Raw genomic sequence first — 18,922 nt, 5'->3', positions numbered from 1 at the left:
AAAGTTCTCAATGCTATTCAGCAGAATCTCCTTGTAAATCTATTCTAAGTTGTGTCTGATAAGCCCAAGCTCCCGATCCCTCCCACTCCCTCCCCCTCCCATCAGACAGCCACAAGTCTCTTCTCCAAGTCCATGATTTTCTTTTCTGAGGAGATGTTAGCCTCTTTGATCACTCAAATGCCAGTGACTTTTGTTCCCCTGAACTTCTACAGCAGAATTTAATTCATCAGTTAACACAACAAAATGCTGTTTTGTTTTGTTTCAGTAGTGGGGGGAGTCTTATCTCCTCAATTGCATGGTAAACTTAAGAACAAAGATCACCCTTATGCTATTTCTGATGCCAAGGGCCTTCCTATACGCTGTGTGCTCTCATCCTATGTTACATTCCTAATCAAGGGATTTGATTAACCAAAGGGGGTGTATGCAACATTATTTTCAATTTAAAGGTTTTGTTTTGGTTTTGTTTTGTTTTCTGCTTTTTAGGGGCCCACCTGCAGCATGCGGAAGTTCCCAGGCTAGGGGCTGAATCTTGGAGCTGCAGCTGTCAGCTTACGCCACAGCCACAGCAACACCAGATCCAAGTGGCATCTGAGATCTACACTATAGCTTAAGGCAATACCAGATCCTAATCCAATGAGTGAGGCCAGAGATTGAATCGGTATCCTCATGGATACTGGTCTGGTTCTAAATCCGCTGAGCCACAACAGGAACTCCCTGCAATTTAAAGTTTTTAACAGGAAACATTTCCTTGTCACAATTCTCTGGGTGTGGTATGGAATCAATGTGAGGATCTAATAATTCCATTTGCAATTGTATGTGCTCACCCCAACATAAACAAAAGCTTACTTAAAAGGAGAAAAACGTAACAACTGAGGAGATATAGTAAAAGGCTTTATTTACAATAGAGAAATTTTACAAATATAGTTTTTAAAAATTATGTGTCAATCTATTCTGTTTCCCATAATATTAGAGATTTATATAAAGTTAGAAATGACAATGGATTTATGTACAAATCAAAAACAATCAATGGAAAGAATGGGTAATACATATGAAGGCGTCATTACAAACATGACTGAGTTCTGTAAACTGTCATACCACTTATAGGTGTAATATTAGTTGTAAAAGTATACCATAACATATGTGGAAACACAAAATTAAGTGCTACTATAATTATTTACCTTTTGGGATGTGAATACCGATGTAAACTTAATTGTACAGGTTTTGCGGAAAATGAATGAACATCAGTATCTACCTAAGGACTTAAGTTGTTTAAAATAATTAACATAAAATATAACTTTAATTAAATAATATCACCATAATACTAATCTCTTATTTCTTCCACATTTTTGGTATTTTGGACTTAGGCTTAAAAAAAATCTGAGTTCTAGAACTGAAATAACTTTGCTCTTGCCATTAGCTGAGCAACACAGATAGTACAATCTTGCCTATTTATACCAGAATTCCAAAGGTACATCACAGTGCAGTGTGTACATAAAGCCTGATTTTAACATCCTATCTGCTTCAGAAAGACCTATCAGCTTGTGCTCTTTCAAATCAGATTGAACACCAAAGACAATATATTAACTTAAATTGTTAGTCCAAGGTCATTCAATTTTTTGGCCCAATGTTGACAAGAATCTTCTATATTTTTCCTTTGAATCCTGGGAAAACAGGACTCTTACTATCCATTAATTTCATAAGGTGAGCTGAAAATCAGAGTGGGAGAAATTATTCTGGGCTACAGAAACAGAGTAACAGCAATCTTGATGTGTAAAGGATCTGTTTCACTTACTAATTTTATTGACTTATTCTTTGACATGTACCAATGTATAATATTAAAAAAAGGGCAGGTCACACAAAGTGGTCCTTTCAGACAAAGGAAATCTTTTGAAACACATTCAAAAGCTAAAATAGCTAAAACAATTAAATCTGCTGATAAAAAATAAATATCTTGAAAAATATTAGGTTGAACCACATGATATTGAATAGTTTTTAAACTACAGATGTTTCATTTTTATACACTTCATCCTAATACATGGGGTTGCACTGATCTATTTGACCACTGTAGTTGAAATGCAGATGGTCAAAATCTTTGTACCTCAGTATATGCATCATATTAGCCTTTTATCATATGGTTTATATAATACAAACCATATGATAAGAAAATGCAAGGTGTCACCAAATTGATTCTTGGGAAAACCATTCATATTTCAAAAAAAAAGCTTTGAATATATAATTATTTTGATCTGCTATAAGATTATAGGGGATCAGGAGTGTCCATTCCTATGTATTATTTCCTTTTTTTGTAAAAAAATTTTTATGGCTGTGCCCATGACATGAGGAAGTTCCCAGGCCAGGGATTGAATCCAAGCCACATCAGTGACAATGCCAAATTCCTAACCACTAGCCCACCAGGGAACTCCTCCTACAACAAAATATAGTATATACTAATTTGGCTTAAAAGTTTATTAGATTTTCTTCAACTGACCATGAATAGATACATTGGTAAAGCTTATTTCAGAGTTAAATCCTGCTTCCATAAACTAAAATGAAAATTAACCAGTATATGATCCAGAGATGACACAGGATATTTAAAGTAAAACTTGAGAACAAATGCCCAAATTAAGAAACACTAATATAATTAAGCAACAGAAATATATCATGGATCCAATGACATGAAGTCAATAGGAGATGTTCCTTTTGGGATGATTTTCTAATTTGAATTACAATGTGAGTAAAGTATTTTAGAAGACATTCTATCAAATAATGATAGACCTGCATAAGGAGGCTGTCACAGTTATAAGATCTGTCTCTGGTGGATAGACGAACCAGATTACATGAAATCGAAAAGGAAAAAAGCTTTTTTTAATTATTTATTATTATGGCTTTTTGCAACATGGCAAAACATTACAGCTTAAAGCAGACATCATCTCCTCATAGAGGAGGAAAAAGTTTTGCAGTCAAATCAAAACTATAATTAAGAGGTCACCGGTATACCATTCTATTCAGTTTAATAAAAATGATACTCCACCTTCATGAATGCCAGAGGTAACAGATTTCTTTTAAAAAACCAACCAACCAACCTGTGACTCACTGACTGAACAATAAAGTATACAATAAGGAATTTAGGTCCATCTATGCCTATGATAATAAACATAAAAGACTGCAAAACAATTTTAGAACTTAGAATCATCAGAGACCTATTAATAAAAATTGATCATGTGCCTGAACGTTGGAAAAAGAATCATTAAGGTATGCAGTGAAGGGAATGGAAGAAAGAAAACATATAAAATATCTTTTTATTTCTCATTGTCTTCAACTTTCTTTATATTCCTAGAGAGCACGGGGAGAGGATGTGCCTCGGTATTGAAGATCCAATGTTCCAGTGGAAGCAGATCATCATCAGAAAATATTAAGTACAAATATCTGGAGAGAGAAACATGAGTAGGTGAGGCCCGAGAGACTCTGTCAGTCAGTGCAATCACAAAGATACAGAATAAAAACCACCTCCATGTCTCCATTCATCTTGGGGTGACCCGGGGACAACGGTCAAGAAGACCAAGACCCTGAGGAGTCTAGTCATTCACGCTGAGGAATGAAGCTGCTCTGTGCTTGGTTCTCGTGGCCGAACTGCGAGATGTGGAAGCGCACCTGCAGTTACTGCCGCGTGGAGAACAGTGCTCAGAAGCTGTCATGCTGGATGTTACTTGAATGTGTTCATGATAAAGACAACCGGAAAGAAAAAGAACACCTGCCCACCATATACGTTCCGAATAAATTTTTACTTACTTAAGTGTCTCTGCCAGGAAGAAGCTCTGCTGCACGTCGTCGTAGGTCTGTGCACTCACATAAACGTCCCTGAGGCCAGAATAGCCTCCATTCACCCTGCAGTGTTTTTCCAGGGCCTACATCACAAAGAGGAGGGAAAAGATGATGGCATGTCAGGAAACGGATTATCCCCAATTTTTTCTATTAGAGTGTCACATGTCAATAAGGATTTAAATTGAACAATGATAGACTGCATCAATTTCAGGTGAAAATTAAAAAAAAAAAAACAACGCATAGCATGTAAATGCAAATAACATATGAAAAGTTAAAGGACATAAGGACAATATAGCTCATCTAACTGGAAACCCTTCTACAGTTAGTTTTGGAATGATTTTTCAGTGATGTTTATCATTTCCTCCTATGGTCTCAAGCCGGGGCCATCAAACTATAGACCCTAGGCTAAATCCAGCCTGTTTGTTGTTTTTGTAAATAAAGTATTATTGAACCACAGCCCACTCACTTGTTTACATACGGTGTGGGGCTGTTTTTTTCACTATAATGGCAGAGCTGAGAAGATGCACATGACCCCCAAGCCTAATTCTCTCTGGCCCTTACAGGAAAAGTTTGCTGAGGCTGGTCCAGAGAGAGATTTGTTACTGTCAACTGGGATTCTAAACCACTGGTTGAGAAGGCGTGCTGGATCCAAAACAGCTGCTAGGACCATCAGAACATCTTATTCCTTAAAAACTGATTCTGGAGTACTAAATAGTAATATTGGTGACTGAGAGACGATAAAGGGAGAAAATGGAAAGCAGTGAAAAACATGGCTTGTATCTATTTCTGAAATACATTTTTCTTTTTTTTGGGATGGAGAATATGGGATGAATACACTAGTAACCACTGTCAAGTGAAACACACACACACACACACACACACACACAAAAGCTACAAGTTGAGAGTTATGTTTTATTTGATTGACTTTCTGAGGACTTCAAGCTTGGGACACAGACTCTCAGGTAACGCTGAGTAAACTGTTCTAAAGAAGCCAGGGGGGAGTTCCTGTTGTGGCTCAGAGGAAACGAATCCAACTAGTGGTTGTGGATTCAATCCCTGGCCTCGCTCAGTGGGTTAAGGATCTGGCATTGCCATGAGGTGTGGTGTAGGTCGCAGATGTGCCTCAGATCCTGCGTTGCTGTGGCTGTGGAGGAGGCTGGCAGTTGTAGCTCCAATTAGACCCCTAGACTGGGAACCTCCATACGCCATGGGAGCAGCCCTAAAAAAAAAGCAAAAAAAAAAAGAAGCAAGGAGGAGTTAGGATATATAGGAGTTTTTCCAACAAAAGACCAGGTAGTCAGAACATCAAAGGATAACTGCTAATAAAAGAAAACCAGATATCTCAAGTTAAGGAATTTAGCACTCTTCTATTCTATGTATGTGAAGATGCAAAAGTCTGGGCTCACTGAAAGCATTCCTCTCATTCACGCCTCAGCTATCTGGGGCCGGTGTCCTGTGTTGCCTCATCCTGAGTTTCCTCAGGGTGTCCCATTGGGGGTGGGGTGCGGTGGGCAGCCACAGTGGCTGACTACTAGATGGGGGGCATCCTGCCTATGACATGAGTTCCCTCAGGCCTTATAGTTAGGGTGGTTGTAACATGATGGCTTGATGGCTGTACCAGCCTTGTTTACTGATGGAACAGGCAATAGTCTAGTATTAATGAGTATTACCGTCAGAAATGGGGAAAGACACGGGTTGGACAGCGTAGGAATGAAAATTTCCCAACAACCTAAAACAAAGTGTCTTCCACTTTGTCAGCTGCCGCTAACTTGACTGCTGTTTGTTTTTGGAAATGGTGTTGGTTTGCTTTGCTAGTTACCAAGCATGTCCATCTCTAGCAAAGTTATTTTCTACTCACCACATCCTATCACTTCTACTAACTATATGGTCAAATAAAGATTTCCATTGTATAAATGTTGTCATTGGAAATCTGGTCTTAATTCAGAGACTGTGGACAGAAATAACAAAGTGTAAGTATGAACCCCTTAAAATTTGCAATGAGATAAAGACAGGAAACATGAATAAGAAAAAGTGACTCTGAGCGTCTCATGTCATTTTTCATTTGTTTTTCAGTTTTCTTTTCCAAATCATAACTGTATTTTTTTATATATATAATTATATTCCCTTTCCTTCCCATTCAGCTCAACTACCAAGAAGATATGGCATAGATCTTGGTGTATTAGTTGGGAAAAAAATCTTCATAGTCCAGAAAACGGTTTTGGAGGAAAACATGGCTCTAAGAATGTGGAGCCTGGCAAAGGGGAGATGGAAGGTGAAGGCAGGAAGCAGGAGCGCTGCGCAGAGCACTCGGGCTTCCATCCGCAGACACTGATAATGAGGATATTGATTTTGCACCCTAGGGCTGGAGGGCAGAAGGGAGAGAGCATGGGGCTGTGAGGAGAAGCATTTAATTACCAAGTTAAAGAAAATCTAACTGGCAGGCTATGTGAATAAAGAACACATCTCATGATTTGGTACTTTATAAAAGCCCAGAGGAAAATAAGAACAATCAACTTTAAAGAAAGGCTTCGATTATATTCTCTGTTACAGGCCAGGAACTAAGTGGGGAAAAGCCTGAAGAAAGGAACTTTCAGGTCCTATTATATTTTTCTTTCCTTCCTTGGTTGATAACAGTTCTTTTTGAGAAAAAGTCAAATACCAGATACATGGAGGAGGCCAAAGATTATTTACAAAAGCAGGGGGGGAAATATTGGCACTTAGAAGAAGTGGGTAAATTTGTCGTTACTGAACATAAATGAAATCCTATCTCTGGACATTTCCTAAACAAACAAAAAACCAAAAAAAAAAAAAAAAAAAAAAAACAAAAAACCCTCCAAAACCCCCCCAAATGAACAGATATTTCATCCAGAAAAGTTTTTCTTGATTTGTCCCTGAAGTTTTTTGGTAATAAAGAGAAAAGCTAATGAGGGGGCCAGGCGTGAGAAGCAGCCACCTCTCTGCATCATAAAAATTTCTATAAGCACCTTCTTTTGTTACAGAAAGATAGATTTTTTTTTGGGGGGGGGGATAGGCACTGGGCAAACATTGGTCATCTTTCCAGTTCCCCTCTAGTCATTCTTTTTCTCCCCCAGTCCTAATGCATTAAGCCAGTGAAGGCAAGAACTCCATCTAATGTTTGAGAGGAGGGAGCTGAGTCCCAGTGTCAGACTCCCTAACCGTAGCCTCAGAGTTTCCTGGCCCCAGGCAGCACCCCTTGTCTCAACATGAGGTTGTCCTGAAAATAAAGCAAGATGAAGACATGCTTAGCCCAGTGACACAGGCCTTTCAGAGGCTTAGAGCGGCCTAATGACTTTCATTTTTTTGAGGCTTTTGGTAAATTAAAAAGGAAAAAAAAAGGGGAGGGGGGAGATGTCAAAGAGGTATTTTTAACTTTCAAAAAATGAAAACCTCTCCTGTCAAGTGTACATTTTAAGACTTTAGGGATGTGGAGCTGGGGACACACAACTATCCTGGGCCCCTGTCACAGGCCCTGGTCTTAGAGTTTCTCTATAGCGGAAGTGGTCCTGTGTGCACGAGGCTTAGTCTGATCAGAACATCATTTCACCACAATCTATTCCTGAGACTTTCAGCCTCTGGGCATAGGGTTCCTCTAAAAACAGAGCCCAGGGTTGGAAGCAGGGAGATTTGGGGTGGGGGTAGGTGACATCAGGAAGTGAGTGAGTGGGGAGAGTGAAACAGGTGTTGACTGAAAAAAACTCACAACCTAAAAGTTGAGAGTTATGCTTTTTTTTTTTTTTTTTTCGGCAGACAAAACTGAGGACTTAAGCCAGGACACAGCATCTTAGATTGCTCTGAAAGACAGCTCTCAAGATGCAGGGAGGAGCCAGGATATATAGGAGGTTTTGCAATAAAGACCAGGCAGCTGGAACTTCAAAAGTTAAGTCGGAACTTAATTAAAGAAAACCAGGTATCTCGAGTTAAGGAATTTAGTTAGTGCTTTTCTATGTATGGGAAAATGCAAGAGTCTGGGCTCACTGAAATCATTCCTCAAATGCACCTCAGGTCTCTGGGCCAGTGCTCTGGGGCTTCCTCATCTTGAGTTTCCTCAGGGTGCACCTTGGTGGTGGTTGCAGTGGCTGATGGCTGTTTCTATGCCAGGGTGGTGGCTGTAAGGGGATGGCTGCAACATCCTTTGTTTCTTTGTTTTTGTCTCCTGACATGGCAGGCAATGTTTTTTTCATTGACACAAGGAAGGGAGAAGGGCCATGAAATACGATGAGCAGGTCATAGCTGTGTGCACGGGGGGCTGGCTCTCACCGGAATCCTCTAAGGAATCATGTAGAACACATCTCAGAATAATTTTCAGAGGAGGAAGACGGGGAGAGTTATCCATCAACTCCAAAACCTCACTGGCTGAAGGCTGTGCCTGGGCCACTTTCCAGCCCGCTGTCTGGAAAGGGGCTCTGAGCCAGCACAGCTGAGAAACACAGGACACTGGAAGTGAGGCTGCCAGCAGTCAGGGTGCTGCCCATGGCAGCCCGGAGCTGAGATGCAGGGTGGGGCTGAGGGATGGGACCTGGGGACAAAGGGGAAAAAGTGCTGCCACCCCTCCTAAGTCTGTGGCCTCTGTGCTTTACATCAGGCAAGAGCCCCCAGCACTTCTTCCTCTTCACTGCATCTCCAGTTCTAACAGGAGGGACTGCTGGCAAAAACGGGGAATGCCTGTGTTGTGACACAGGGAGACAATGTGACGTCATATGCTCCACTGGAAGTTGACAACAGGTAAGAATCCTAACATATCAAACCAAACTTACTGCCCCACAAACAAACAACGCATCCCGAAGAACCAGGCAAACCAAAGCTGCCTGCCCACCTTGCAGTATTTACTTATTTTCCACTTGTGATCAGTTCTGTCATACATTTTTAACATCTCCCAACTTGGCGTGTCATAATTAATTGGTAGTGTTGTGCTTTCTTAGTGGTATATAAATTAATGGCGTTTCTTATCAATTACGATGTTTTATATTTGCCGAAATACGTTATTACTAATATTTTCAATTTAAACTTACATTTGCAAAGTGAGGATTAACCTTAATTCCTTTGCTGGCCTATTGAAGACCAAAATAATTCTCTGTCATCAAGGCTTAGAGGAACCTCAATTTTAATATACCTTTTTCAAAAGGAAAAAAAAATTAAAGACATTGGAATTACCACTGCCTAAACATAATTAGAAAAATTTGCAAAAAAAAAAAAGCCTAAAAAATGGCAATTATTTAAAATGATTGACAACTGCTGATAAGACACACACTAAAGGAAGAGGGTAATAAGCAAGATTCATCAACAGCTTCCTAAGATATTAGTTAAATTTTATGCAAAGGCAATACTCATTTTAGATTTCCTGAGAGACGTTATTCCTAACAGTCTTAAAAGATGGTTTTTAAAGACAACTAACTTTCTAACAAAGAGTTCTAGACAATAAGAGAGTGTAATTAAAGCGTTTGCTTGTTCTTAGCCCCTGAATTCCCTCCCACTCCTTTTGGAATAATAGCTCTTAAAATTAGACATTGTTTGATGCATATCCTGTAGAACGCCTCCGCTGGCATTCACCACACAAAGTGTTCGACAGATTAGTTTAGGAAGATGATACACCATCTTCAGCAGGAAGAGACACAAGAAGTGACAAAGACAATTCAAGCAACACACTAGACAGAGAGGAAGCTTGCAGATATTCAGAGAATCCTGAGACTAGTGTCAGCATCTTTTGTACAAAGCAGTTCTGTAGGTTCTTTCTGGAAATTAGATCCAAGTAGCTTATTTACTCTAAGTAAAAACACATATTATCACTTTAAGACCCAAAGACTAGAAGACACAACCACACAGTGGTTCTTGAAAGAGACAACAGGTAGGGCTGACTATTCCCAAGCTGCTAGTAACCCTTGGTGGAATCAAGTGATCATCATTTCTATAGTCATGAGGACTGAGTTGTATAATCTACCTTTCTAGATTTCTCCTTCAAAACCAGAGTAGGTATATTTATATGACTGTTACATAAAACAAAGCTGATGCCAGGGCTACAGGATTACTTAACTGAAAACACTCAGTCTTGAATGGAAAAATGGCTAGTTGAAGCTTTAAGCCTTAAAATCATAAAAACGTTAACATGCTAGATTCATAGGTATCACTGAACATTTTTTCCAGATACATTTTTCTATAAAAAACACAAACAAATTAAAATGTCACCTCCACGGCTTCCCAGGCCCACTTCCTGTACTTTGGATCATGAGTCAGTCGCCACATGTACAGGTAAGTCTCAACAACTTCTGGCCGTAGAATGTAGTATTTTTCATTTTGCCTTGTAGCAATGGCTTCCACACCACCATCAAATCTGAAAGCTTCTGGTCCCAGTTTCACAACTAAAGGACATGGAATGGATGACAGCGGTTACTGTCCTAGACAATGCTTAGCGTCCACAACTTAAATGAAACTACGAAGTACTTTTACCACATTCAAGAAAGGTACCAAAAACAGTCGTTTTAAGAAATGGTTGCAAATATTGTATAATAAGCGATATTCAATATACCTTTAAAAGAGTCCATTTTAGAAAATCATCATCATCCTTGATTTTCTTTCATTTAACCACCATTTACTGAGTACCCACTGCGTAGGTGCAAAGTACCACCTTGTTAGTGAGCTGGAAAATCAGTGGCTGAGAATTCTAAGTCATTATGTCAGGAAGGTTACTTAGTATTTGTGCTTCAAACTGCTATTTCATAAGAAGGGAGCCAGACCCATCATGTCTTTCATGGAGATTCTGAGAAGACTAATAATGGCTTATCAAATACTCAGTTTTGCACAGGGACAGAGACTCTCATCCAGTGGTATTTACCTAAAGCAGGGCTGATAAGTTAGACTGACTTAACCCTTTATGGTTTCAATTTTTTGTTCCTTGGTAAACAAAGGGCAAATATTTTTATATAGAAAGGCAGTAAAAATATAAAATCCTTTAACATATTCATCATGATCACCACATTTTATCAGGAACAGTGGATATTCTTTTGATGGCAACAGATGAACAAAAAGTGGACGAAGTTCCTTACTGAAGGACTAAAAAGCACATGGGACTAGATTGTAAATGAAGAATAACAGGCACAACATTATAAACCAACTATACTTTAATTAAAACAACTTAAATAAAGAATAACAGGTACTCACATGTGCGACTATATGATTCATGACAGGTACGGGCAATCTCAGCCCCGAGCTGAAGGTAGTGTTGGGTCAGGCCATCAGGTGCATCGTCTGCTCCAAGTGCAAACATACCCCCAGCAAAGCAGGTCAGGTGGCCCATCTTGTGTTCCAGGAGGCCCCCTTTCCACTCTGCGATGTAAGTCAGTCCGTTACGTGACTTCCGGATCAAGTGTGTCTCAATTGCCTGAAAACAATACTTGCTTTCAACATTTTGTAATGTCTTCTCAGATTGATATGGAAAACATCTCCAACATTAAAAAAAAAAAGTATAAAACATCATTCCCAATTTGAGTTTGGTGTTACAAATCCAACGTGACCTAACATTTCATGTTATTGCTTTCTGTTTATTTCTTCTACTCTACGCCTTATTGGTTTGCGTAGTTAGGATGAACACTGTTGGGCCAGCCCTACTGGTTTTGCTTGGTTCCATGAACAAACAGGTATAGCCCTCATACCCAAAAATATGTCTCCTTTTCACAGATAGGCCACTGGTATAGTGGTAATAGCTGCTTTAGTGCCTTTCTATTTTCACAAATAGAGAAAAAGGACAAAGCACAGGCTCTACCATGAATGAGGAACAGAGTATATTTGTGTATAAAATCCAGGCTGGTGGTATTACTCTTCCTTTCGCTCTCTTAGGCCTGGAGGGGTAGCAAAACAGAGTGGGTAAAAGGAGCTGTTCTTGAGTTAATCAGATTGCGTGGTTTTAAATTTCAGCTCTGACATTTACTACCTGTAAACTTTGTGAGTAATTCACTTAATGTATCCTTAAATCTCAGTATCCTTATTCACAAAATGGGAGTAGTAGTATCTACTGAGAAATCTGCAACATTTTGTTTATAAAGTGGTCAGTACTGTGATTAACACTTGATAAAGTCACGTGTCATCATCACAGCTCCATTGCGCTAACACTGGAGTTAAATTCCTCTGTAATAATTCTATTAAAAAGGATATCAATATATAAAGAATAAGGTTATTTTTATTTTTTTTAAAGAATAAAGGTCTGTAAATTTGGGAGAAATTATGTTTACAGAAATGACTTATTAAACAACTTTTATTCCTACCCCAGGACTATTGATATTCTTTCGAATAGATAAAATAAGCCTTTTTTAAAATAAAACAAAAATGTAGTGTAAGTGCTTGGAATTACTGTTTTTAATTACTTTAACAGGAATGCTCCCCTTCCCCCACTACTTCTTGGAAGGATAATGGCTATGATTGTCTATACCTATTACACCTATCTTTTTTTTTTTTTAAAGGATTTTAGGAAGCACATTTGGGAATACAGGCATACCTCGTTTTACTGTGCTTTGCTTTACTGTGTTTTGTAGATAATCTATTTTTCACAAATCAAAGTTTTGTGGTGACTCTGCATCAAGCAAGACTATCAGTGCTGCTTTCTCAACAGCATTTGCTCTTTTCATGTCTCTGTGTCACATTTTGATAATTCTTGCAATATTTCAAATTTTTCATTACTATGATATTGTTATGGTAATCTGTGATAAGTCATCTTTAATGTAACTATTATAACTCAATAAAGACTCAAATAATGATTAGCATCTTTTAGCAATAAAGTATTTTTAATTAAGGTATATACATTGTTTTTTTTAGACATACTGCTATTACACATGTAATAAACTATAGTGTAGAGTAAATATAACTTTTATATGCATGGGAAAACCAAAAATTTCATGTGGCTTGCCTTACTGTGTTATCTGCTTTATTGCAGTGGTCTGGAATTGAACCCACAATATTTTTGAGGCATGCCTGTAGTAGATACAGACAAAACTTGTGATAGGGAAAAATGAAAGAAAATAAAAACACAGGTAGATAAAACCTCTCCTACCTTTATTGGAAATAAAAAAAGAAACAAAGATGGTAAGAAATAAATGAACATACAACTATGCTCATTAACCATGGTTAAGTTAATTTTATTGATGGTCTAGTTATTACATTAATATTTCATTCTTATTTAATTCAGCTGAACATCTTAGCTATTTACACTTCTCATAGCACAAATTGTAATAAAGTCCTTCAAGCAGATACTTGTTCATCACCCAGGAAACTATTCTTTCTACGTGGCAAGAGTAATAGCTTTTGAGCATGCATTAGAGAAACATTATTATCCTGTTATGGATCCTGAATAAAGTATTATATTATTTTTGACATAATTCTGACCAAGTTGCTACTTCTCAAAATACACTATAATGAAGTTCCAAGACCTTTAAAACAATGTTTGTGTGGCAATGGGAAAATGTAAATAAACATAAAGGAGGAAAACATAGTCTTTAGTGGTTCTAAAAATTATTGTGTCAAGCCTATAGAGAACTGATTAGGAAAAAATATTATTGTATATTTTGTGATTTCATCCTTCTGTATTTGAAAAAAAAAATTAGTTGTATGTGCCTACAGAATCCCAAATGCCTAATACATTACCTTCCCAGGTACCATTCACTCCAGTGGACCTCTGGCAGCATGAGCATCCACCACTATGGACTCTTAGGGTGAAGCCATAACAGCCAGTTGAAAACTCAAAAGTATTTTGTTATTAAAACAACAAAGAAAACATGTTACTCTGATATTAAATGGCTTCCAAAACGCAGTGGGATCTAAAACTGATGAACGGCATCCCTAGTGGCTTAACCAGTCTGGGGCAATACTGTAAGGGATCCTATCCCTCACAATAATGATTTAGAGTTCAACCGAGACAAAGAAAATTTACTATGTAAGGCATGACTAGTTTTTTTTTTTTTTTTTTGTCTTTTGTTGTTGCTATTTCTTGGGCCGCTCCCGCGGCATATGGAGGTTCCCAGGCTAAGGGTCAAATCGGAGCTGTAGCCACCAGCCTACGTCAGAGACACAGAAACTTGGGATCCAAGCCGCATCTGCAACCTACACCACAGCTCACGGCAACGCCGGATCGTTAACCTACTGAGCAAGGGCAGGGACCGAACCCGCAACCTCATGGTTCCTAGTCGGATTCGTTAACCACTGCGCCACGACAGGAACTCCGACATGACTATTTACACTTCTCATAGCACAAATTGCTATGAGATCAGAGGTGTAATTGTTCTAGCTTCACTTTCAAAGTTGAAAACACAAAATGGATTGAAAGTATTCTTACCATGAAGAGATACAGGAAACACTTTGACTTCATTTATTCTTAATGAATTTTCCTGTCAACAGTTTTTCTAAATACAACATGTTAAAAGCTATGTGGGTATAGTTCTAGAAAAGGGGGGAAAATATTTCGGAGAGTATTTTAAGGTTGTTTTTCTTGGAACATCAAGATCTTAGGGGGCCACTTGAAGATTGGAAACATTGACATGTCTGCCAGGACAGTAATTAAAAATGACATAATGGAAACTATACCATACGGAGAACTCCCTAGGTTTAAACCTAAAACCTCATAGGAATGAAGAAAAATAAACCTAGAAGAGGCCAAATGGACCACATCCTAGTTTGCTTTTGATGTTTATCATGTGCCTTAAGGCTGTGTAAATGAAGGTCAATGTTCTAACTAAGGTGTCCTGGTTCCTATATGTGAAACAGTAAAGAGGTACATCTGCTCTACTTAGTGAAGCTCACTATTGACTTAAGAAGGAACCAATGTAATATTATAATTGGTCAACCAGAGCAAAGCAAGTTGTATTTATATTTAAATGAATAAGTTTACATATTTCAAAATCACCCAGAACTCTTTATAGGGATATCACTTTTAGAACAATAGCAACATCACTGGGACTATAAATTTCCATTTTCCCCCTATGAATTACTGCTATTTATTATAAAAAAAATTCTAAGCCATTAATAAAAAGGTCAATTTTCTTGTTATGTTTAATATATGATAATAATTAATATTTTTATGAGTGACCATATAAAATACTTCTGAAAAATTTTGTTCCTGAAAAGTTGGGTATGAATTCAAATATTTTATATAGTGTTTTTTTAATTTATTTTCAAATTTTATTTTCATTGTTGATTGAGGCTTAAATCTGACTGAAAGTTAGTTTACTCTTACAATGGCCACCTCTTATATACTTTGCAAAATAGTTTCTAACTTATCTTATGAACTTACTGCCCCATTAAAGACACATTTAAGTGTAGTATGAACATTCTTATTCAAAACCCCACAGTGGTGAAGTAAAAAGGGACAGGTATTGACACAAATTTTAGTTTGAATTTTGGTGCCGTACTCAACCTCTCTGAGGTTCAGTTACCTTGTCTATAAAATTGGGTGAATCATATCTAAATTATAGTGAGAGGCTGGGCCTGATGCCTCCCACTTAAAGCCATTTCTTCAGGATTGGGGTATGTAACTTACCTACCTAACACATAGAATTAAATACAGAGAACTGGGAAAAAGGGAAATAGAGAAATATAATCCAAATGAAAGAACAAGACAGAACTTCAGGAAAAGGACAAAACAAGTGGAAATACGCAATCTATCTGAGTTCAAGGTAATGATAGTAGAGATGCTCACTGAGCTCAAGAAAAGGATGGATGAACACACTAAGAATATCAAAAAAGAGTTAGAAAATAGAAGAAAGAAAGAGCTGAAGAATGTAATAACTGGGAGTTCCTGTCGTGGCTCAGTTGCTAAAGAACCCGACTAGTATCCATGAGGATGACGGTTTGATCCCTGGTCTTGCTCAGTGGCTTAAGGATCTGGTGTTGCTGTGAGCTGTGGTGTAGGTTGCAGATGTAGCTTAGATCCCACGTTGCTGTGGCAGTACTGTAGGCTGGCAGGTACAGCTCCAATTCAACTCCTACCCTGGGAACCTCTATATGCCATGGGCATGGCTCTAAAAAGACAAAAGACAAAAAATATATATAATAACTTAGGTGAAAATTATACTAGAAGGAATAAACAGTATAATACAGACGAATGAATTAGTGAAGTGGAAGACAGAATAGTTGAAATCACCCAAAGTTGAGCAGAAAAGAGACAAGATAGTTTAAAAAATGAGGTCTAAGAAATTTCTGGCATGACATCATGCACACCAATACTTGCATTGCCAGGTCCAAGGAGGAGATAGGAGAGGACGGGGCAAGGTACTTACTTGAGGAAATAATGGGTGAAAATTTTCCTAACCTGGGAAAGAAAATAAACACCCAACTCCAGGAAGTACAGAAAGAACCAAACAAGACATGCCCAAAGAAGTCCACACCAAGATGCATCCTAAATAAAATGGCAAAAAAAAAAAAAAAAAATCACTAGGAAAGGAGACTATCAGCTAACTCTTCAGCAGAAACACTGCAGACCAGAAGGGTAAGGCATAATATATCTAAAATGATGAAAGGGAAAAAGCCTATAACCAAGAATACTGTACCTATCAATATTATCATTCAGATCTAAAAGACAAAGACTTTACAAAAAAAAAAAAATCTGAAAGAGTTCAGCACCACTAAACTGGCTTTATAAGGAATGTTAAAGAGACTTCCCAAAGCAGAAAAGAATGGCCACAACTGTAAACATGAAAATTATGGAAGGAAAAAAAATCTCACTGGTAAAGACAAACATATAGTAAAGGTAGTCAATCAAACACATAAAACTAGTAGGAAGCTTAAAACACAAAAGCAGTAGAATAGTCTATATCTATAATAAGTAGTAGGGATGCACAAGACAAAAAGATGTAAAATATCATATCAAAAATATTACATGTAGTGGGGGAGGTAAAAATGTAAAGTGGTTAGAATGCACTCTAACTTAAGAGATTATCAACTTAAAGTAATCATATGCATATGAATGACATTCTATACCTACAAATCAAAAGCCTATAATAGATACACACACACACAATCTAGCACAAAACTAAAATAACATCAAAGCACGAGATAAAAATAATAAGGAAACAAAAAAGAACTACAAAACAATGAGAAAACAATTAACAAAAGGCAACAAGCACATACCTATGATGATTCTTTTAAGTGTAAATGGACTAAGTGCTCTTATTAAAATACATAAGGTAGCTGAATGGATGAAAACACAAGAACTATATACATATTCTGCTTATAAGAGACTCATTTTAGACCTAAAGGCACATACAGACTAAAAACGGGATAGAAAAGGTTATTCCATGCAAATGGAAATGGAAAGAAAGCTGGAAGCTGTTTATATCACACAAAATAAACTTGAAAGAAAGACTGTAAAAAGAGACAAAGAAGGACATTACATAATGACCAAGGGATCAATTCAAGATGAAGATATAACGATTATAAATATGCATTTTTCAAACATAAGAGCACCTAAATACATAAAGAAAATAGTAACAGATATAAGAGAGAAATTAATGGTAACATAATAATATTAAGGGACTGTAGCACTCCACTTATATCAATAGACAGATCATCCAGATAGAAAATCAATAAAGAAACATAGGCCTTAAATGACACATTAGACCATATAAAACCTTCCATCTCAAAGCAGCAGATTACACATTATTTTCAAGTGTATATAGAACACTGCCAGGATAGATAATTTAAGAAAACTGAAATCATATCAAGCTTCTTTTCTGGTCATAATGCTATGAGACCAGAAATGAATTACAAGGAAACAAACTGCAAAAAACACACAACATGAGGAGGCTAAATAACACACTCTAAACAACCAATGGATCATTGAAAAAATCAAATAAATAAATAAAAAAAATAAAAAAATAATTTGGAAGATGTGGTATATATACACAATGGAATACTACTCAGCCATAAAAAGAATGACATAATGCCATTTGCAGCAACATGGATGGAACTAGAGAATCTCATACTGAGTGAAATGAGCCAGAAAGACAAAGACAAATATCATACGATATCACTTATAACTGGAATCTAATATCCAGCACAAATGAACATCTCCTCAGAAAAGAAAATCATGGACTTGGAGAAGAGACTTGTGGCTGCCTGATGGGAGGGGGAGGGAGTGGGAGGGATCGGGAGCTTGGGCTTATCAGACACAACTTAGAATAGATTTACAAGGAGATTCTGCTGAATAGCATTGAGAACTATGTCTAGATACTCATGTTGCAACAGAAGAAAGGGTGGGGGAAAAAACTGTAACTGCAATGTATACATGTAAGGATAACCTGACCCCCTTGCTGTACAGTGGGAAAATAAAAAAAAAAAAAAAAAAAAAAAAAAAAAAAAAAAAAGATAACAACCCTAAAAAAATAAAAAATAAAATAAAAAAAATAAAAAAAATAAAAAAATACCTAAGAGACAAATGAAAATGGAGTCACAATGATCTAAAATCTAGAGGACACAGCAAAAACCGCTCTAAGAGGTTTGTTTTTAGCAATACAAGCTTACTTCAGGAAACAAGAAAAACCTTTATCTTACACCTAAAGCAACTACAGAAAGAAGGACAAACAAAACCAAAAGCTAGTAGAAGGAAAGAAATCATAAAGTTCAGAGTAGAAATAAATAAAAGAGACTAAAAATGCCAACAGAAAATATCAATGAAACTAAGATCTAGACATGACACTTTATACAGAAAAATCCTAAAATACTACCAAAAGCTATTAGAACTAATAAATGAATTCAGTAAAGTTTCAGGATACAAAGTAAATATACAGGTATGTTTCATTGCTCTACACTAATAACAAACTATCAGAAAGAGGAATTAATTAAACAATTCCATTTACAATTGCATTAAAAAGAGTAAACTACCTAGTAATAAATCTAACCAAAGAGGTAAAATACTTATACTTTTTAAAGTATAGGACATCAATGAAAGAAATCACAGACAACACAAATGATTAGACATAACATGCTCATGGATTGTAAGAATACTGCTAAAATGATCACACTACCCAAGGCAATCTACAGAGTCAATGCAATCCCTGTCAAAATACCAAAGGCAGTTTAAACAGAACCAGAACAAATAATTCTAAAA

The 18,922-nt window shown here is 37.1% G+C and overlaps 1 protein-coding gene across 2 annotated transcripts in view; it reads right to left on the bottom strand.

Moving 5' to 3' along the window:
* Positions 1-874: 874 nt before the first annotated feature.
* The window catches only part of MAN1A1 (mannosidase alpha class 1A member 1), a 166,365-nt gene continuing 148,317 nt past the window's right edge, over positions 875-18,922 (bottom strand). Inside the window, exons 10-13 of one of the 2 annotated variants that reach the window (XM_021082358.2) lie at positions 10,996-11,215; positions 10,024-10,196; positions 3,790-3,905; positions 875-3,426 (exon numbers count right to left, since the gene is read on the bottom strand). In XM_021082358.2, coding sequence (XP_020938017.2) covers positions 3,300-3,426; positions 3,790-3,905; positions 10,024-10,196; positions 10,996-11,215 — 636 coding nt within the window. In that variant the 3' untranslated portion in view covers positions 875-3,299. 2 annotated transcript variants of the gene reach the window in all.

Source organism: Sus scrofa, chromosome 1 (genome assembly GCF_054392235.1).
Source record: "Sus scrofa isolate SSC_HxYL_T2T_F1_AM1 chromosome 1, Sscrofa_HxYL_maternal_Yorkshire_Landrace_v2.0, whole genome shotgun sequence".
Lineage (NCBI taxonomy): Eukaryota > Metazoa > Chordata > Mammalia > Artiodactyla > Suidae > Sus > Sus scrofa.
The sequence above is the reverse complement of the archived record's forward strand: the minus strand, read 5'-3'. Positions and strand labels throughout refer to the sequence as shown.